The sequence below is a fragment of the Dipodomys ordii genome, unplaced genomic scaffold (assembly GCF_000151885.1).
Source record: "Dipodomys ordii isolate 6190 unplaced genomic scaffold, Dord_2.0 Scaffold5, whole genome shotgun sequence".
Classification (NCBI taxonomy): domain Eukaryota; kingdom Metazoa; phylum Chordata; class Mammalia; order Rodentia; family Heteromyidae; genus Dipodomys; species Dipodomys ordii.
The window spans coordinates 20,642,367-20,665,551 of record NW_012267221.1 but is presented as its reverse complement, the minus strand read 5'-3'; the positions used below and the strand labels follow the sequence as shown (position 1 = coordinate 20,665,551).

Below are 23,185 nucleotides of genomic sequence, written 5' to 3'. Positions count from 1 at the left end.
AGTATCAGAAGCTCATTTTCTTTGCTTTGTTTACATAGTAATTAGCCCTGTAAGACTTGTATAGTAAAAAATACAAATGGGCCAAGTGACCCTCAGTCTATCACCCAACCCCACTACTGAAAAAAATCATAATACTCTGCTTCTGCCTTCCTGAATGGATAAAGCAAAAACAAAGATATGATGCAAAAAGTGCTTTCTGTTCTAGAAAAAAAATGACAGCCCATTTTGTGTATTTCTTAATCTCAGTATATTTAAATTACTTTGGAACAAACAAAAATCTCTACACTTAAAAGAATAATACAAAGATGGCTGAAAGTTTCTCGTAGTTGGGCACCTAGAGATAGATGTGAATACATAAAAACATTCTATGTTAGTGTTCGCTTCGGCAACACATATACTAAAATTGGAACGATACAGAGAAGATTAGCATGGCCCCTGCGCAAGGATGACACGCAAATTCGTGAAGCGTTCCATGTTTTTAAATAAAATAAAAACATTCTATGTTTATTCTAGTTTCTGTTTGCATAACCAATGTCTGCCCTCTTTCTAAAAATCTCTAAGGAATAAATCTAGATTAATGGCCTAAACCTAGCACTTCCTGAACAATCTACCCAATTTCTCAGGAGGGGGGGCGTGGAGGGGGGGGGGAGCTTTACCCAAAGCACAACCCAAAGCATAAAACACACAGCTCATATCATACCTCTTCTAAGTAGCCTTCCCATGACAGGAAAGAAGCATTTTACACATTTTATATATTGTTTGCTTATCTTCCCTTTTGATGACATTTGAAGTTCTACAGCACATTACATAACCTTTTAAAAATATATTTTATGGATTTATACAGAATATTTATTAATTTTGGCTCTCCAGCAAAATTTCAAATTCCTATAGAACAATGACTATGTCATTATATAGCTACTAAATCTCAACAATAGCTATAGCAATGTGCTTTTTAAAAATTAATGAAATTGAAATTTTATTTTGGAATATAACCAATTCTAGGATTCTCTTTATTTTTTTTTTATCATTTACCTTTCTTTTGCTGACCCTAAGATGCCTTAAAACCATGACAAAATGGGAGAGGAGGTTGTTGGAGAGCTGTTTTAGGAAAGAAAAAATTTTTTTAAGGATTCATAATTTACACATGGACATAACTCCCACGTGTAAAACCTACTCAAGGGGATGAGGTGAAAGGACTACTTAAACTCATGCATTTGAGACCAGAACTGGACAGTATAACAAAATCTTAAAAAAAAAAACAAGTATTCCTTTCATCCTGATTATAATTAGGTTACAAAGTTTAGAAGTTAGATTCATCTATTGAGTGTTTAACCTACTTGTGATTTAAAGATGTCTGTCCATTTTCATTCTTTTCCATTTCCATTTTCTCATAATATACATGCCCAGTGCTATCACCAGTATTTCTTTTGGGGTGGCAGAGGGTATTTTTGTTGTTTTGTTTGGTTCCAGTACTGAGGTTTGAACTCAGGGTCTCACACTTGCTGGGCCTGCTTGCTTGGCTGATACTTTACTATGTGAGCCACAGCTTACGACTTGCTTTTTCCTAGTTATTTTATAGAGGCAGTCTAACAGACTTTTCTGCCCTGGCTGGTTTCAAATAGAGATTTGATGGGCTTGAGTAGCAAGGACTGTAGGTGGGGGCCACCAACACTCAACAATATTTCTTGACCATTAATAACTGAATTCAAACATCTTTGAAAAAATAAATTACTGAATTTCATGTCATTTATTATTTTAAAAGTAAAATAATAAATTATTATAGCAATGAAAAGTTCTTATAATCAACTTTCCATAATCTATTTGAATAACTTCTACTTAAAAAAAAATAATGGAAAGCTAGGCACCAGTGGCTCATTCCTGTAATCCTAGCTACTCAGGAGGCTGAGGTCTGAGGATGGCAATTCAACCCAGCCCAGGCAGGAAAGTCCATGAGATTCTTATCTCCAATAAACCGCTCAGAAAACCGGAAGTAGTACAGTGTCTCAAGTGGTAGAACACTAGCCTTGAGCTGAAGAGCTGAGGGACAGCTGAGGCCCAGAGTTAAAGCCCCATGACCGGCAAAAAAAAAAAAAAAAGATATTGCAAATAAGGGAAACCATGGGACCTATGTTTCTTTGGGCCTGGCTTACTTCACTTAATATAATTTTATCCAAGCTTTTCCATTTCCCAACAAATGGGGCAATGTCATTCTTTCTGATGGAGGCATAGAATTCCATTGTGTATATATACCACATTTTCTTGATCCATTCATCTGCTGAGAGACATCTGGGTTGGTTCCAGATCTTAGCTATGGTAAATAATGCTGCAATAAACATAGTTGTGTTGGTAGCTTTAGTATGGTCTTGTTTGTAAACATTTGGCCCATGGTTTCCCTTATTTGCAATATCAAGTATATGTCTGAGTAAAGCAGAAAAGGTCAAGGTGATGTTAGGGAAATGAACTCTAAGATATGTATTCAAATGTTTTTTTTTCTTTCATGCGATTGTTTCTAACACATTTATAAGGTTATTTCTTTGTTGCTTTGTATGTCCCTCCCCCATAGGGACAGTATAACCCCTGCTTTCACTGTATTTGATGTCAGTATAATTTGTGGAGGGGAAAAACAAATCGTTTAAATAGGGATACAGGTGGACCCATTGCAACAATGAGATGTACAAGTTATGTTGAAAACCAACTTTACAACTTTGGTGCGGGGGGGGGGGGGGGGGGGGGGGGGGGGAGGAGAGGATAGGAAGGGATGGGAAGGGGAAACAAAGAAGGAGGCTATAATGCTTGGTAAGAAATGTAGTCATTATCTTGCCCATGTAATTGTAACCCCTCTACAGTATATTCACAAAAAAAAAAAAGAATGGAAACTTTGGAAATATATTAAATCTACATAAAGTGATTTTGATTAATTTTTAAATTAACTTTAAAAAGACATTCCAAGGACTTCAGATGTGTAGCTCAGTGGTATAACTCTTGCCTACCATGCACAAGACTCTGGGTTCAATGCCCAACAAACACACCCAAAAAGAAATAGTTTAAAAATAGATATTTCAGCAATTTCTGAGTACCAGCAGCCCTGTAAATTTATTTATTAGAATTTAATATCTATTACAATAAATATTTTATAAATTCAAGAACGAGACATATCATTCAAAAATAAGCCCTCAAGCACTTACCAAAAAAAAAACTTTATCAAAATATTCTTTCCAAATATAAAAAATGTTAAGCTCCCTGAAGAGCAAATAAAAAGTTTTACACCTTAGAGAAATTCAACTCTGAAAAAAGAGGACTACATTTCACTCAAATTACCAATACCAATTACAAACAAATCTAACAGTCTCATCACTTATATATTTAAGAGTTAATAAGTTTGAGATTATATCATTCTCTGTTTTATAACTTAACTGAATTGTAAGTGTCAAGTAACACAGGACATACTATATTCTGAAGAGCAAAAGAGGATAGTGAATCATAAAGGAATTGGAAGTAAAGAAGCACAAAGGAAAAGAGACAAGAGGAATGTAGCAAATAGTTTCAATCTTGTCCCTAGCTCCATAAAAAAGGTGAGAAAACAAGGTAAACCAGATAGCCCAGTGACAGTCTCATAATTGGAGCTGCAAGATAAGCCCAACTTTTCACAAATCATCATGAGTCAGTGACTTGTCAAGAGTAGAAAGCTAGCCACAGCAAAGAAAGAAATGTTACTGCTCCCTTTACTAATTTATAGCAAGATATCATCTTGAGAGATAGTCTGTTGTTTGAGACTGAAATATTCTGTGGCTTGAAAACAAGGATCAGTCATGACTCAGAGTTTTGGTACAACCTTCCAAGACTGGGTGAGAAAGGTCACAAAAGGTTGTTGAGAAGAGGGATAGGTCTGATGTGATTTCACAGAGAAATTCAAGCAGAGAAGTCTAGTAGTAGCAGGCCCAGTGGTTCAAGGCCCCAACCTATATGGTGAATCCTATCACTTGAAATTCAAAGCAGAAACAAAGCATCAAACCTATAGCTGGCATTATATTCAACCTCTAGGGCCTTCCTGCCTGCACATGTTTGCTGCTAGATGGTTACTCAGAAAATAGTGAGCCTATATTCTATTAAACAGGTGACAGAGCATCTACTCCACACATGGAGGTGAACTGCTAGGAAAGGCCAGAAACACTAAGGTCAGCACCCAGGAAATATATTCCAATGTGTATTTTCCTACCAAGTGAATTTGATGGATTAGAGCCCAGGCTTTCCAAATCATGTGATGTCCAGTCTCCTAACCTCAAGAGGGACACAATCGTGAGGCAGGGACTGAAAGAAATAAGGCCTACAACTGAGCAAAGTATCTCAGAGTATATAAACTGCCAAGCCAATCTGAAGGACCCAAACTTAAGCCCTCTGAATTAAGTGGTCTTCCACCACAGGAAACTGAACCACGAGGCAGCAGGTGGGACCAGTCAGAGGGTATCACATCCAAACTTCTCAATGAGGAGACTTCTATAGCCTCATCCTCATCACAGAGAATAGGGTCAGTCTGAAAGAACTGAGACCAGAAGGCACAGAGAATACTTCTTTCTGTTCTCCTCCCACAAGTGAAGAACTGAGTACCAGAGTATGGCCACACTCTGATGCATTGGGGAATCATTTTGAAGTATGAATAGTGGCCTGGGATCACAAACTGAGAGGACCTAGCCCATCTCACCGAAGCTGTAAAGCTCCCTGTAGCCAACAGCAGCTCCCAGTACACACAAAAAAGGGGAACCTTCTATAATAAAAGCAGCCTCAAAGAAGAAAACAAAGCCTTCTATTAAAAAAAAAAGTTCCTCAGAGTTTACCTCAATCTGAGGAGAGCTGGGGAGCAGACTTGGTACACTGAACATAAAGGTAAATAGAACCAGATCCTAATCCAGTGATGAGAAGTAATGCCTCAACCTAGCCATACTCTCAGGACATTCAGAACACTGAACAACTCTGGGTGAGCAAAACTTCCACATGGTGAGCTGCTGCGACCTAACTCCTTGGAAACAAAGGAGATCTCAGTACCAAGGTTGAATGGTAACACTGACAAGGCCATTGATAGCGGGGTGCCAATGGCTCACACTCAGGAAGCTAAGATCTGAGGATCATGGTTCAAAGCCAGCCTAGGCAGGAAAATCTGTGAAAAGCGTATCTCCAAGAAACTACTCAGAAAAGGCTGGAATCAGCACTGTGGCTCATGTGATAGAGCACTAGCCTTTAGCAAAGGAAGCTCAGAGACAGTGCCCAGGCTCTGAGTTCAAGCCCATGACCGGCAAGAGAATAAAAAACTTAAAAAGGCAATTGATGCATCAGTTGATATGTTTGCAAAAGTCCTGGAAAACAGTTACTTCAGACCACCAAACTGATGGAAGATCATTTGAATTTTGAAATTCAGATACTGGTTCAAATGGATGAATTGGAATACATCAATGAAAAGAGACTTGAGACACTAAGGAATCAGCAAACAGAAAAATCCGTGGTGAGACAGACTTTTCAAGAAACAGTAGTGTATCATTTCTACAAAGACATTACATTCAGGTATAAAATACTAGAGACATTTGGTGATACTGTCCAAGAAACACCTTAAGACCAATTTTTGAAATTGAATATGGAAAAAGCACCTTTAGTTTTTGAGAGACTACATATCAAAGTCATTCCAACACTAGAACGGTAGAAAATGAGAAGACACAAGATTATGTTGTTAGAACTACTGACCTAAGAAATACAAATGACTTCACCATATAAACTTTAGAATGGAGGCTTAGCTGTTCTGATTTTGGGGGGAAGGACGGGACAGCTCCTGGGGCTTGAATTCAGGGCCTAGGCACTGTCCCTGAGCTTCTTTTACTCAAGGCTAGCATTCTACCACTTGACCCACAGCCCTACTTCTAGCATTTTTGACAGTTAACTGGAGAGAAGAGTCTTACAGACTTTCCTACCCAAGCTAGTTTTGAACCATGATCCTCAGATCTCAGGCTCATGAGTAGCTAGGATTATAGGGGTAAACCACTGGCACCCAGCTGTTTCTGATATTTTTGTGGGGGGGAGGGGCTGGTCATAGGGCTTGAACTCTGGACCTGAACACTGTCCCTCAGCTCTTCAGCTCAAGGCTAGTGTTCTACCACTTTGAACCACTGCGCCACTTTTGGTCTTCTGAGTGGTTTGTTGGAGAAAGAGTCTCCCAGACTTTCCTGCCCAGGGTTAGCTTTGAACCTTTGAACCACGATGCTCAGATCTCAGCCTACTGAGTAGCTAGGATTATAGGCATGAGCCACCAGCGCCTGGCTGTTAAATTAACCTTTTAAAGGTTAATTTAAAATCCTATCTAATTGACCACTTTAGAGAGGATTTTCATATATTACTAACATTTATGAAATTGAAACCTGTTGGATGAGATATAGTTTTTGGAAAAACAATTTTTTTTGTTTTAGTCTTGTTATGTGTTTTGTCTTGTCAAGTTTTATTGTGTAGCGCAAATAATTCATGAACTCAAAATCCTCTTGTTGGCCCATTGTAACAGTAAGATGTGCAAACACTATGTTGAAAACAAACTTTACAACTTGGGGAGGAGGGTGGAGTTGGGGAGGAAAGGGATGGTAGGGGAAAAACAAAGGAGGCGGTAACAATGCTTGATAAGAAATGTACTCATTACCTTACTCATGTAACTGCAACCCCTCTCTACACTATTTTTACAATGAAAACTTTTTTAAAATCCTCTTGTCTCTGCCTTTTGAGTGCTGTGATTATAAGCATGTGCTTTAAGAAAACTGTATTTCTTAAAACATACATTAACATGATCTTGCAGCAAATTCAGATTTAGAGGTAAAACTGAGTCTTTGAGTGTACCTGAACATTTTCAATATTAAAAAAAACTTTTTACTTGTATATAAAGCTTAAATTACCAAGCACAAACAAGACATGAAGAAAAAGAAATGAGGAAATATGATTCTCCAAAATCCATCAAATCAACTCCACATTTACAAATATACTGGTAAAAAACAGGGCTAGAAGTGTGTCTCCAGTGGTAGAAAGCCAACAGAGCAAGCAAACCAACTGAGGATAAGGCATACCAACTGAGTATAAGGCATAAGTCCAAATCCCAGGATATTTGCACACATATGTAATATATGCCACACTATTTACAATATTCAAACTACAGAATCATCTTAGGTATCCATCCACTGATGAATGGATAAATGAGGCATATCTACACAATATTGTGAATTTAGCCATAAACAAGAATGAAATAAGCCAAGTGCTGGTGGCTCACAACTGTAATCCTAAGTTACACAGGTAACTGAAATCTAAAGATCACTATTTGATGCCAGCCCAGGAAGCAAAGTCCATGAGACTCTTATCTCCCATTAACCACCAAAAAGCCAGATGTGGATTATGGCTCAAGTGGTAAAGTGCTAGCCTTGAATGAAAAAGCTAAGGGATAACACTCAGTCCCTGACTTCTATTCCCAGTACAGGCATTTTAAAAAGGAGGAAAAGGAAGTAAGAAGGAAGGGAGGGAGGTAGGAAGGAAGGGAAAGGAGGAGGAAGAAATGATTACATGGCTTGTAGGAAAATCGAACTGGAAACCATCCTGTTAAATTAGTAACTCTCTTTCATATGAATGTAGAACAAAAAAAAAAATAATGAGTATAAAATAGGGATTCTTTAAGGGTGGGAACCAATAGGATTGGGAGAATAAAAGAAGAACGAAAGAGGAGAAATATGATTGAAGTATTTCATATACACATATGAAAAAAGAATAATGAAATCCATTAAAATATTTTAAAAGGTGGAGGAGAGAAAGCCTAATGGATGGGGTAAATTTGAAAGTACATTATATGCACATATAGAAAATTAAACCACTTTAGCCGGGCGCCGGTGGCTCACGCTCATAATCCTAGCTACTCAGGAGCTGAGATCTGAGGATCGAAGTTCAAAGCCAGCCCAGGCAGGAAAGTCCGTGAGACTCTTATCTCCAATAAACCACTAGAAAACCGGAAGTGGTGCTGTGGCTCAAGCGGTTAGAGTGCTCACCTTGAGCTGAAGAGTGCAGGGACAGTGCCCAAGCCCAGAGTTCAAGCCCCACGACCAACAAAAACAAAAAAGAAGAAGAAGAAGAAAGAAAATTAAACCACTTTGTATAATTTATACTAACAAAAAAAGAGAAAAAGAATCAGATATTTTATATATAAGTTTAATGATTCAAAGTGTTTATTATGCCAAATATTTTACTTAAATGTTTAAACAGCTATTTTTGTAACCATAGAATTTATGCTAAATATTTTACTTAAATGCTTGCAACCATAGAATTTATGAAATAATTTTCATGTTACAGTATACTAATACTGTCTTAAGAAAGTTATAACTTATTTAAAGAGGCCAAAACACACTTTTCCTCTTCAATTCATGTCTTAATACTTGAGATTAATTGTTCTTTGATTTCTTTGTTAACAACTAGCTAAAACTTAGGGCACTGTAACCTCGCTGAGAAAATGTTGCAATATCCTTGTTAATTCCAAAGACTAAGAAGTCTTGAAACTGTTATACTTTCATTTTCAGAATCACTGTCTTACTGTTTGAGATCAGAGAAGGAAAAGGATAGTATATTTTCTATTTCTAAAGCATTTGACATCTGTCCCTTTTCTGTGACAGAGAAAACAAAATGTATTGATCCAAAAAGTCTCTCATCATCACAAATGTTATCTCACATTAATTATATGTTTAAAACAAGAAACTGGAAATTCACTAAAACATAGTTTGATTTGCCATACTACAGGAAAATTCCATGTGTAGATTATTTTCATTCAATTACAATTTACTGATACGGTCAACTCTAATAAAAATCAAAAACATAAATACATTAGTGACATAAATGTGTGGGAGTGGCAATAATTTTTCAAGTTGGACTACAATTGACCTAATCTTCTAATATCTTCTAATAAAGCTTATTCAGTCTTGGGGCTTTAGTGCAGTAAAAATATACTTAATTTACTTTTCACTTTAAAATATTTTAGCCAAATACAGGTGGCTAATATAATGCTAGAGATATGAGGATCATGGTTTGAAGCCAAACAAAGCAGGAAAGCTGAGAGATGCTTTCCCAACTAACCACCAAAAAACTGAACTGGAACTGTGGAACTGTGGCTCAAGTGGTAAAATGCCAACGTTGAGTGAATAAGCTAATGGGCAGCTCCAGACCCTGAGTTCAAGACCAGTATTGGCTAAAAAGGGAACACACACACACACACACACACACACACACACACACACACACACACGTGCGCACGTGCGCGCTCTAGAAAAAATCCAAAACATTGTTAGGCACTGCTGGCTTAACCTATAATCCTAGCTACTCAGGATGCTGAGATCTGAGGATTGAGGTTCAAAGTCAACCTGGGCAGGAAAACCTATGTAACTCTTATCTCCAATTAACCACCTAAAAAGGTAGAAATAGAGCTGTGCCCCAATTGGTACAGCACTAGCCTTTAGCAGGGACAGTGCCTAGGCCTTGAGTTCAAGCCAGCCCCAGGACCAACATATCACACACACACACACACACACACACACACACACACACACACACACACACACACACACACACACACACACACACACACACACACAAATTATATCTTCCCTCAAAACACTCTAAGAACAAGAGGATCATAGTTTGAAGCCAGCCCCAGGACCAACACACACGCACACACGCACGCACACACACACACACACACACAAATTATATCTTCCCTCAAAACACTCTAAGAACAAGAGGATCATAGTTTGAAGCCAGCCCCAGGACCAACATATCACACACACACACACACACACACACACAAATTATATCTTCCCTCAAAACACTCTAAGAACAAGAGGATCATAGTTTGAAGCCAAGCAGAGCAGAAAAGTTCATGAGATGCCTTCTCAATCAACAGCTAGGTGTAGTTGGCATGTGCCATTCTAACTAGAAGAAGCTATTATCAGGAGAATCATCATTCCAGACCAGCCAAGGCAGAAAAGTTCTCAAGACTCTGCCTCAGTGGAAGAAGACTGTTGTGCTGACAACACACCTGTCAACCCAGCTACAAGGACAGACCTATAGGTAAACACAGTCCAGGTACATGCCCAAGCAGGAAGCAAGATCCTATATGTCAAAAATAACCTGAGCAACATGCCTGTAATCCTTGCTACTCAGAAAGCTGAGATCTGAGGATCTCCATTCAAAGCCAGCCAGGGCAGGAAAGTCTCTTATCTCCAATAAAACCAATAGAAAACCGGAAGTGGCACGGTGGCTCAAGTGGTAGAGCGCTTGCCTTGAGCTGAAGAACACTGGGACAGCAGCCAGGCCCAGAGTTCAAGCCCCACAACTGACAAAAACAAATAAATAAATAAAATAACCAGAGCAAAACAGGGTTGGGGACACTGCTTGGCAGTCTAGTGCCTGTCTAGTAAGTACAAGGCCCTGACTTCCAACCTCAGTAACCCATACACAAACACATGCTTAGCTTTAAACAGTTAATCAATTAGAAAAATCTTTTCTAATCTAAACAGTAAGAAACATCCTGCTACCTTGATCCTTCTACTCTCTGTTAATAGAAGCTTAGTATATGCCTAATTTCTTGGTTACTCCTTATCTGTTTTCCTACCCACCTGCCACTTTCTAGAATATCTCTATATCTTTCACAAGAGTAAAGCAAATTAAGAAAACAAGTTTCACTTATCATATTTGCTTTTTCATAAATTAAAAATGTTTAGCATGTAACATTTTAGTTCTTACTACTATCACTTTTGGCAGGACTTCATATGTAATACTCACATGGTAAGAAGTAGTATGTCTCAAAATATTAAGAATATACACATATTCTATAATGCTTAATAACACTTTCAAATAATCCATTTGTGTAAATTTAAATTAAAAACTCCTCAAAAAATAAAAGTATACATTAATACTCCTTCTGGGAGTTCTATATTTCAACCAATTGTAAAAGTAAACATTCTTTAAATAAATATAAGTATAAAATATAAAATATAAATATAAAATAAAAATTACTGAGCAACAAAATGAACAATTAATAGTAAATACAAAAGTATAGATTATATACACTTACCTAGCAACAGAGTACATAAACAGAAAATCATTGTCTGGTGAGCCTGGGGTCTTGCTGTAGTCTCTGTATTTCTTCTGAGTGGTATTTTTTATATCTTTCATTACAGATTCCATTTCTTTACTTAAGTTGGTTTCTGACTATTAAAAAAAAACATACAAAGCTTATTCTCATTTTCTTTAATAGCATCCTAAAACTAGAATATTTATCATAAGAAAACTAGGAAATGAAGGACAAAAATTAAAACAGAAATAACCAATCTATCAGTGCAAAAAAAAATGTTAAACTTCTTTCTCCTATCGTGTTAGTCTATGTTGTGATTGATAATCCTATAATCATCTATGAATTAACCACACAAACTTTATTCTAAGACAATGAGTTAATATAGTAAAATAAAAGTTTGCAAGTTTATAATAAAAACAAAAACAAAATGTGGCTTTCATTTATGTTTGGTTTTCAAAAAAATAATATAGCCGGGCACTGGTTTCAATCCTACCTCTACCAGAAGGCTGAGAGCTGAGGATCACAGTTCAAAGCCAGACTGGGCAAGAAAGTCTGTGAGACTCTTACCACCAATTAATCCCTAAAAGCCAGAAGTGGAGCTGTGGCTCAAGTAGAACGTTAGTCTTGAGCACAAAAGCTCAGAGGCAGAGCCAAGTCCAGATTTCAAGTCTGAACATCAACACACACACACACACACACACACACACACACACACACACACACACACACACACACACACACACAGCATTATTATACTGATATGTTGAATTGAGACTCCTTTGTACAACTACTTACATATATTTTTTAAAATAAAATGAAATAAACAAAATAAAAGTAAGTTGTCTCTTGAGAGAAGAAACTACCAAGAAATGAATCTTTCTGCATTAGTTTAATATATATGTTTCAAAGTCAAGGATCTATAGTTTTCACAAACTTATTACCCAAAGCAGGCACAGTTACTACTTCTTAGAGACCATATCATAAATCTATAATGAAGCTAAAATATTCTGAGAATTTAAATCAAACACCAAAGTAGACTGGCTTGTGGTAAGTGGCACATAATATTTTCTCTGAATGGCAATATACTATTTTCCATAAGAAATATACATACTATATCTTCTTAATCTTTATACAACAACTAAGAATATTTTTTTAATTTCAGCCTTCTGTTTCACTTGTAGTCATGTACTATCTAAAATTTCAGCCAATTATAGGCCACATATGTACCACATATGGTGGTCCCTTAAGTTTATATTGTCTAATGACACCATAGTCATTTAGTTTGTGTAAATATACTCTATGATATTCACTCAATGGCAAAATCATCTAATAGTTTTCAGAATGCATCCTCCATTGCTAAGCAACACACGTATCTGTATATAGTTTGGTTTGCTTAATTCTTAAACTTTTCAACATAAAAAAAAAAAACCTATCCAAGCCAGGCGCTGGTAGCTCATGCCTGTAATCCTAGCAACTCAGGAGGCTGAGATCCGAGGATCGCGGTTCAAAGCCAGCCCAGGCAGGTAATTCCATGAAACTCTTATCTCCAATTAACCACCAGAAAACTGGAAGTGGCATTGAGGCTCCTTGAGCTGAAGGACAGCACTCAAGCCCAGAGTTCAAGCCCCACAACCAATGGAAAAAAAATCCATATTTAAGGTTAAGGAGTTCATGATTAGGAAGAGAGTACATTAAAATGAGTTAAAGTATAGTTAAAGAAAAGTATAATAATTTCTATTACTTTCATTTTTGTTTTTAATTATATGCACAGAAGACAAAAGGCCTTGAGAAATAATTTTCTATTGAATGTACAAAGTTTCAGATTAATTTAGAAACTGAGAAATATAAATAAAAGCTGAAAGGCAGAACTAAATTAACCAGGATATTTCTGTCTTACACTGATGCTTACTGGGAAAGCTCCCGGCCGTCCTTGCAACTCTTCCACTTCCTTTATGAGATCTTCCATGCTTTTGTTGCTAGGGCGTTGCCAAAGGTTATTTTCCACATTGCTTCCAGGATAACAAGGAAGAACACTGTTAGCAAACTGCCTACAGAGAGGACACGTAAATTCTCCTTTGTCCACTGAGAAGCCCTGAAGAACCTGGTCATTCTAAAAAAATTAAAATTAAAGTTAAAAAAGATGCAGACAAATGACACACACTTAGAGACAACAAAAATTGCATAACCATATTCTATAATAAACTAGTGAATTTTACAAAGAAAAATATCTTTTTTTGGGGGTGGGGGGGAGGGTTTCATTTGTGGAGCTTGCACTCTGGGCCTAGGCTCTGTCCCTGAGCTTTTGTGATCAAGGCTAGCACTCTAACACTTTAAGCCATAGCTCTGCTTCCAGTTTTCTGGTGGTTAATTAGAGATAAGAGTTTCACAGACTTTCTTGCCCTGGTTGGCTTTGAACCATGATCCTAATATCCCAGACTCCTAAGTAGCTACGATTATATGCATAAGCCACCACCACCACCCAGCTAAAGAATGGTCATGAACACAATCTTTAACTGCTAAAGTTTACCATGAATACAATCTTTAAAATGTCATGAACCAATTTGCTTCATACACTATAGCAATTATGTAACACTTTCCCTCACCAAAGAACTGTGTATCAACTTTGCAAGAGTGAGAGTAGGGGTGGCATTATAAAATACACACACACACACACTCTGTCTCTCTCTCTCTCTCTCTCTTTTACCAGACTTATGTTACTGTAATCCCTTTGTACATCCCCTTTATAACAACAATAAAAACTTTTTTTAAATAATAACAAATTTACCTGGGCATCAGTGGCTCACACTGTAATCCTAGCTACTCAGGAGACTGAGATCTGAGGATCATGTCTCAAAGCCAGCCTGGGCAGGAAAGTCTGTGAGACTCTTATCTCAAATAAACCACCAGAAAACCATAAGTAGCGCTGTGGCTCAAGTGGTAGAGCTGAAGAGCTAAGGGACAGCACCCAGGCCCAGAGTTCAAGCCCCAAGACCAAAAAAATTTTTTTGAAAAAGAACTGTGTATCTTATTCTGCTCCCAGTATGGTACATTCAAGTAATAATGCAATCAATCTGCCATGTGGATTTAAGACTTAAAAATAAATCAAAACACAAACCATATTACAAGATACCAGTTTATTTTTCCTCAATACACCTGTTCCCAAAATCTATAAGGGACAATTGGGAAGATTATCCCAGAGTTCACATTCTTTGATCTAGGACAGATACTTGAAAAAAGTAAATAAAATCTAAAAAATGTCATAGGAAAGAGGAATGATATATGAATGAACAGTCTTAATACCCTATGTATATACCTGAAAAAGGAACTGGGACACTTGATGAGACAAGTAAAGAGAAAAGTGGGAGAGGGGTGGATGAGGGAAGAAGTGACTCTAATAAAAATGTACTGCACATATATATAACATAAGTTGAAATCCCTTTGTACAACTATTAGAAAATAATTTTTAAAGTCTTAGATGTCTTAACTGCTGAACATAAGTGACTATACAAATGACTTAATACTTATTTAAAAACAAAACTGAATTCAACTTTTTAGTTTTGACATTAGTTGGGAGAGATGGGAGAAAATAACTAAGATGCACTATACACATAAACTGACACACTGAATTGTAACCACTTGTACAACCACAATGGTGATTTTTAAAAATTAATCATTAAAAAAATTGACATCTGGGTAGCAGTGTCCCATGCCTGAAATTCTATTTCTCATGAGGATGAGTATTACAGTTCAAAGCCAGCCCAGGTAGGAAAGTCTGTGATCTTCAAATAACAAAAAAATCCCATCAAAACATAATTGTCACAAGATCTTTCTGGGCAATATCTCTACTTAAGAATATTTAATGGGGGAGAGAATGAGGGAAAGGATGACATTTTCCAAAAAGAAATGTACACTTTAACCTTACTTATATAACTGTAACCCCTCTGTACATCACCTTTACAATAGCAATTAAAAAATACCAAACAAAAAAAGATTGCTTAATGATTTTATCTAAGAAAGCTATAAAGTACAAATTCCTTATCTGGATAATATGGCTCTTTACAGTTTGTCCCCTTAATTATGTTTCCAGGGTATATCACATTACTCAAGTATATAATTCATCAAATATTCCAATAAGACTATGTTTGTACCTCAAAACATTTCCCACATTTTGTCCTCTTTCAGGAAAGAGTCTCTGTTGTATTCATTATTATATTCTTAATAGCTATCATAGTATCTATAATACTACAGATAGTGAACAAATATTTGCTGAATGAGGGGGGGGAGGAGAAGGGTTGGGATTGGGGGGGAGGGGGGAGGCTGGGAAGGGATGTGAAGGGTAAACCAAAGGAGGAGGCTGCAATGCTTGGTAAGAAATGTACGCATTATCCTGCCCATGTAATTGTAACCCCTCTGTACAGTATGTTCACAAATAAAAAATAAATTAATTAATTAAAAAAAATATTTGCTGAATGAACAGTTAACTATAAAGTATGAAAATGCATATTCTGTTAAGAACCTGTTAACTAGCTTATTAACAATCAAGTAAAAGAATATATAGGCAAAACAAAAAGCAAGGCCAGATCAAAAAGTACCTGTATGCCATTCAAGAGTGAATTTTTCCTATAAGAGGCAAAGTGTTTTAATGCCAACTCATACAACAATATCAGATTTAGATTTAGGAAGATCAATGTCATAAATAAATTAGACTAGAAATGAACACAAATGAATACAAACTTCAATATGAAAACAATTGCAGTGGTCAAGAGGAAAGACAGCAGCAGTGGAAATAATGAAGGCAATATATAGCCAAAGTGAGATTTAGGGGGCAGAGTCAAAAGAATTATGGTTGGGCTGGGCACCGGTGGCTCATGCCTATAATCTTAGCTACTAAGGAGGCTGAGATCTGAGATACTCAGATCTCAGTTCAAAGCTATCCCAGGCTGGAAAGACTATGAGACTCTTATCTCCAAAAAACCACACAGGAAACAGGAAGTGGTGCTGTGGCTCAAGTGGTAGAGCGCTAGCCTTGAGCTGAGGAACAGTGCCCAGGCCCAGAGAAGAATTATGGTTAATGACAAATAACATGTGAGAAGAAACAAGAAGGAAAAAAGAGAAAGCCAGCCGGGCGCTGGTGGCTCATGCCTGTAATCCTAGCTACTCAGGAGGCTGAGATCTGAGGATCGCGGTTCAAAGCCAGCCCGGGCAGGAGAGACTATGAGACTCCTATCTCCAATAAACCACCAGAAAACCGGAAGTGGCGCTGTAGCTCAAGTGGTAGAGCGCTCGCCTTGAGCTGAAGAGCTGAGGGACAGCGCCCAGGCCCAGAGTTCAAGCCCCACGACCGACAAAAAAGAAAAAAAAAGAGAAAGCCTTCTGAGTTAGAAGAATAAATGAGACCTGCATTTACAGTAGACGTTGTCTTTAAAAAGCTGAAATGAAAGAGAAAAGACTTTAACTACACAGGAATTTTGAAAAAGATAGACCTGAATGCCTTATGAGCTCAGAAGGAACAGAAGAGACAGCAAGAAACAAGACATAGAAGAAAAAGAGGTAACATATTGATCGATTAAGGCCTCTGAAATGTTGGAGAAAAAGAATAGGTATTTCTGAAAGGAAGAAGGAATACTATAATACTATCTCCAGGAAAAAGAAAAGAATGGATTAAAATGCAGTCATTTATTAGGAAATGAAAAAAAAAAAAGAAGGGAGAAAAAGCCAAGTAGGAATCGAAGAGTGGGTGGTAGAGACACCATTTTCTAAATGGCATAAACGCTAGGATCTGCTGAGAGAAAAGAGTCTGGAATCAAGGAGGCAACGGTATAGAATCACTGCTAAGAACAACAGGACTGGGAACTAATCAAACCAGGTACATGAATCAACAGGTATATTTATAGCTCATGACCCTAGTCTAAGTTAATGTTAGAGGGAAATCACAAATTTGTGATGCTAACAGTTCACTGAGTTTTACGATTTTTCTAGCAGGACCAGCTGTATAGGTTTAAAATCAAAGGAGGGAGACAAAATAACTGGGAATAAAGGTAGAACAAGTACAAATAATTAAGTGAGGTTAAGGAAAAGCTAATGAGCTAGGGAAAATGCAAACGGTTAGAAAATGCTAATTATAGTACAAATAAGAGGTTAAAGAATCATCGTAGCAAGATAATATAGTGGGGTATGAAAGCTTAATATTTCAGAATTAGAGTACCAAAGTCTAAACTCTAGCTTTGAAAGTCAGTTGCTAAAGTATACATATGAAAAGTCCTCAGTTGGATATATATGTTGGAAAAGTATTTTAAAAATGAAAATATATGAATACCTTTAAAAGTTTTCCCAATCAACTTACCCGTAAGGATTCCATGTATGATTTATGACAATCTATATGTAATGTATGGCCACAGGTTTGTACATAAACACCTCCTTCCCATCCAATTGATACTGCCAAAAGACAAGAACTCTTTAAAAAAAAAAAAACAAAAAAAATCAATTAATTTTTTCTTTTTTTTTTCCAGACAGAATCTTACTCTGCAAGTCCGGACTGCCCTTCAATTCATTATGTAGCCAGACAGCCTGGAATTCAAGATCCTCCTGCCTCTGCCTTGCAAGTGCTAGGATTATAGGCATGAGCCAAGCCTGGGTAAGATGATTGGTTTTAAAAACATATAAGCATAATTAAATCCACATAAACCTCTGCACTATTTCATAATGCCATACTAATGTGGAGTTTGTAGTTTGCGTATGGCTAAACAGCTCTAAGCAATCTCCTTAAATTCTGAACAAAATGAAGTTTTACTTCTCAAATATCTCATAGTAAAAGGGAATAAATATCATGGACTAGACTTTGTCCACACCGTAAAATATACGACCGCAATATGAAGGTTTGGCAAAACCTATTTTGTTGTTATTTTATATGGTCTTATTAAACTTAATCTCTCTGTAATATAACATTAACAACTTCCTCTTTTTTCTTAGGTCAGTCATGGGGCTTGAACTCTAGGCCTGGGCACTGTCCCTAAGCTCTTCAGCTCAAGGCAAGCGATCTTACCACTGGAAGGAACCACAGCGCCACTTCCCGTCTTCTGGTGGTTTGAGATAGTCTCTCAGACTTTCCTGCTCAGACTGGCTTTGAATGGAGATCCTCAAATTTCAGCCTCCTTAGTAGCTAGAATTACAGGCATAAGCCACCAGTGCCTGGCTCTAACAACTTCCTTCTTGAAATGACAATTTCCCACTGGCTTCCATAATGCTACTCTCTTGATTTTTTTCATCTGTTTTTCTTTTTTTTTGGTTGTGGGGCTTGAACTCTGGGCCTTGAGCGCTGTCCCTCAGCATTTCAGCTCAAGGCCAGCGCTCAACCACTTGAGCTGCAGCGCCACTTCCGGTTTTCTAGTGGTTTATTGGAGATAAGAGTTTCACAGACTTTCCTCCCAGGCTGGCCTTGAACCGTGATCCTCAGATCTCAGCCTCCTGAGTAGCTAGGATTAGAGGCATGAGCCACTAGCACCCGGCTTCATCTCTGTTTTTCTTATCCTCCTACTAAGACTGTTCTTTCTTTACCTGCCCCTTCAGTTCCTCAAGGTTCTATATTCAATGCTAATCTCTTCCATTAAAATGAATTTAACCCAAAAATTTAGTTACCCTGAAATTCTCTTGTGTTATATACACATACTTGGTTACCAACCAGAAACATACAGCTAACATCCCTCATAGTAAATACAATCCTTACATCAAAAACTTGTCTGTCAAATGTGGTGGTTCAGGCCTATAATTCTAGCTATTCAGAAGGTAAAAATTGGGAAGATCACAATTCAAAATCAACTAGACTTTTTAAAAAAAAAGTTAGCAAGACCCCATCTCAACAAAAAATGCTGAGCATGATGGCATGGCCAGTTATCTCAGCGATGTGGGAAACACTACAGCCCAGGCTAGCCTAAACAAAAAATAACATGAGTACCTAGCTGAAAAAATAACTAAAGTAATGCCCTGAGTTCAAATTCCAGTACTGCCAAAAGAAAAAGAAAAAAAACCCTGTTATCTTCTTTAGGAATCTTTTAATTTTTCTACATTTAAAAATTCCATATGGATTTAGTTACCAAATCAGAAAACTAGGAGTCATTATATGCCAACCCTTATCTTCATACCACAATATTAGTTTCCAACTCTGTTATCAACTTAACAAATATAAGATCTGTTATCAACTTAACAAGTATAAGACTTTTCAAAATCTCGGTCCTGAAATTTTTATCAGGCCAAACAGTGTTTGGACCTGAACTTTAATTCATTCTTTAGGGTTTGTAATAAATAAATGGGCAGATCAGAGCAATATAAGGCACAAGGTCTAATATAGTAACAGTTACATGATGAAATATTTGAAGGTTACCAAAATAAGATGGCTTTTACATGCATAAAAACCTAAGTAGGGCTAGAAAGGTGGCTCAGTGCTTGCCTCACATGCATGAGGCCCTAGATTCAATTCCTCAGCACCACATAAGCAGAAAAAGCCAGAAGAGACGCTGAGCTCAAGTGGTAGAGTGCTACCTTGAGCTAAAAAGCTATACAGCGCCCAGGCCCAGAGTTCAGCCCCCACAACCAAAAAAAAACCAAAAACAAAAACAAAAAACCTAGCAAACTTCAAGCCAAAAAAAAAAAAACCAAAATATTCTTTTTTTTTTTTGGGGGGGGTCCGGTCGTGGGGCCTGAACTCTGGGCCTGGGCACTGTCCCTCAGCTCTTCAACTCAAGGCTAGTGCTCTACCACTTGAGCCACAGCACCACTTCCAGCTTTTTTTCTTTTTGCTTATGTGGTGCTGGGGAATCGAACCCAGGGCCTCAGGCATGCAAGGCAAGCGCTCTACCACTGAGCCACCTTCCCAGCCCCCAAAATATTCTTATTTTAAGCTGTTATTATATTAAAAAAAAACTTCACCCTATTTGAAAATATCAAAATTAATGGAGTGATCTTTATGCTTTTCAATGATGAAATTCAAACTCATTTCCTCATACTTGCTACATTCCCACTACATGCAGAAATTTTCTTTTTTTTCTGCTTTTGGCAGTTTATCATTTGAATTCAGCGTAGGTACTCTATCACTGAAACATATTGCAATTTTTAAAAAGAAGTTAATACTGGTGTTATTAAACAAATGAGCTTATCTTCAAAGCTTTGAGATAGTTCTGGGTGCTAGAGCTTCCAGATACACAGAGATGGAAAAAAAATCTACAAAGCTCACAAGTATTCAGAGAAGAAAAATCTATGCCTTCTTTACACTTTGGAAGTATGAAATTCTATTGTCTATTTTTACATGAAAGTAAAAGGAAACAAAAATCTTCATAAAGTATTCATATACCATCTAAATATTTTATGCTAATCTTATTATTTAATGAATTATGAATACTTCACAATAAACAGCATTGAAAACATTTATCATATACATGGTTTCAAATTATTAACAGATGTCTATTTTACTACTATCCACCTAAGATTCTTTTCCTATTAAGCTACCAGATTTGAAGTCAGGATTTCATTTTGGTAAGAGAAAATAATATGAAACAAAACTCTAAAGGAAAACCACTATCAATATAGTAGTAAAAAATACTATTCAATTAAAAAAAGCACTTACATCTTTAAAATAACGCTGCAATAATGAAAGCCTCACATCATGAACTGCTGCACATGTGTCCCAAGGATAAATCTGCTCCTCTTCAGAAATTGGCAGCTTTTTTGGCTCAACATTGTCACGGCACTGCCCCAAAACTATATTAACAGCAGAGGCAAAAAACTCATTAAATAACAACATATAAAGAAAGTGAAGTCCCAAACATATCAATGTTTACATTTTTTTAAAAAAACTCTTAAATATGAGTTTAAACTCATGATGGATACGTGATTTTCTAAGTCTGTGATCAATAAGAAGTCCAAAAGCTATGACTCTCCCAATATCAACATACATCATTTCTAAATAGGCTGTTTTCACAAAAAAAGAAGCAGAGATCCTTAGAGAAAAAGATGAGTCCAGAGTTGGAGAATAGCTTAAGGTATGATAAAACCAAGGAAATGTTCAAACACTGAGAAGATGGTTTCAGGAAACCTGGGGAAGTTCAGATTGAGCATCATATAGAATAATAATAATAGAATTATCTATCCAATTACTGAAGTGATCAAACTTGACTAACATCAACAAGAATGTGACAAACTAAGCCAGGCACTGGTGGCTCATTCCTGTAATCCTACCTACTCAGGAGGCTGAGATCTGAGGATGTAGGTTCAAAGCCAGCAGGCAGGAAAAATCCATGAGACTCTTATTTCCAATTAACCATCAGAAAACCAGAAGTGGCGCTGTGTCTCAAGTGGTAAAGCACTAGCCTTGAGCTGAACAGCTCAGGGGTATCACCCAGGCACAGAGTTCAAGCCCCATGATGAGCAAATAAATAAACAAAAGTATGGAACAAACTAATATATATCAGGCTCCTAATGTGGTACTATGGAAAAGAACATAGCTAAGTAACAACTGTCAAAAATTGTCAATGAATTTAATAAGATAAATATAAATTTAGATGTTCAAATACTTTATATAGGACAACCAACCTGAGCTCTTTAAAGCTTAAAAAGAGCCTTGAGAGACTGGCCTAAACCAAATAAGCCCAAGCTGGGCACCAGTGACTCACACCTGTAATTCTAACTACTCAAGACCCTCAGATCTGAGGTCAGCCAAGACAGGAAAATCTATGACACTATAATCTCCTATTAACTACCAAAAAAGCTGAAGTGGAGCTGTGGCTGAAAGTGGTAGAGCAGCCTTGGTGAAAGAAAGGTCAGGGACAGCACCCTGACCATGTCAAACCCCAGGATCAACATGAACAAATGAACAAAGTAAAGGACCAAAAAGAAAGACCAAAAGAAATGACAACTAAAAGTAACAAATGACCTTTATGCATCTAGAATCAAGAAACGAAATACCTGTTACAAAAAATATTGCTGGTTCTCACCATTCATGTTGATTAGCTCAATTTACTCATTCTGCAATTTGCATATATATCAAAACATCACAATTTACTCCACAAATATATGCAATTATTATTTGTCAAATAAAATGCACAAAACCAATTATTTGTACAATTGGAACAATCTTAATATAGCCAGATTATTAGATGTTATCAATATTAAATTTATTGATTTATAATTCTGTAATTATTTAAATCAATGTCCTTGTTCTGGACAATTGTTATTCTTCAAAGGTTCTTGTGTTTTTGTCCACCAGACTAACCTAGCCTCCAACTATGATCTTCCCACCTCCACCTCCTGAGTAGTTGGGACTATAGGCATGTGCCAACACAGCAAGTTCTTAAGATCCTGGTCATTCTCTGGCTTCGGTATCAGATAATACTACCCTCATAGAAGGCTTTGGTAAGTGCAATTTTTTGGACCAATTTGAGAAAAAGCAGTGCTAAATCTTTAAATAACAATAGATTTCATCCATGAAGCTATCTGATCCTGAACTTTTCTTCCCTGAGACTTTTTGTTGTTTTTATCCTGATTCAATCTCTTTGCCTGTTGTAGCAGTGTCTTATATCCTATTTCTTCTTTGGCAGTTTATAAGTTTCTAGAAAAACAATTATTTTATCTAGTTCATCTAAATTTTCAACAAAAACTGTTCATAGTTTACTTTTTCATTTCTGTAAGGTCTACAATACTGTCCCACTTTCATTTTCTAGTTTAGCTTAAAGTTTGTAATTTCTATTCATATTTTCAAGACACCAACCTTTGGTTTTATTAATTGTACTGTTTATGTTTTAATCTTTATTATTCCATTTCCTCTTTGAGATTAAGACTCCCTTGTCTACTCCCCTCATTTTTATTTGAGGACCCAGGGTCTTGTTACTTGAGCCACATCCCCAGCCCTTTTGCTTAAATTTTGATTTTGAGAAAAGGTCTCTAACTTTACTCAAGCGAACCTTAAAGTGGTGATCATCCTGCCTCTGCTACCTGAGTAGCAGGGGTTACAGACTTACACCAAACTAACTAGCTTCCTTTTAGCTCCTTAAAATGTAAAGTTAAGTTTATTGATATGAG

General features: G+C 36.9%; 1 protein-coding gene across 2 annotated transcripts in view; it reads right to left on the bottom strand.

Moving 5' to 3' along the window:
- Positions 1 to 23,185, bottom strand: part of Ubr3 (ubiquitin protein ligase E3 component n-recognin 3 (putative)) — a 162,347-nt gene that overhangs the window by 41,877 nt on the left and 97,285 nt on the right. Inside the window, exons 24-27 of one of the 2 annotated variants that reach the window (XM_013029068.1) lie at positions 20,736 to 20,869; positions 17,463 to 17,573; positions 13,029 to 13,229; positions 11,120 to 11,256 (exon numbers count right to left, since the gene is read on the bottom strand). In XM_013029068.1, the coding sequence (XP_012884522.1) occupies positions 11,120 to 11,256; positions 13,029 to 13,229; positions 17,463 to 17,573; positions 20,736 to 20,869 (583 nt within the window). Of the gene's footprint in view, positions 1 to 11,119; positions 11,257 to 13,016; positions 13,230 to 17,462; positions 17,574 to 20,735; positions 20,870 to 23,185 lie in introns of both variants that reach the window. The other variant, XM_013029061.1, reaches the window with a different exon arrangement.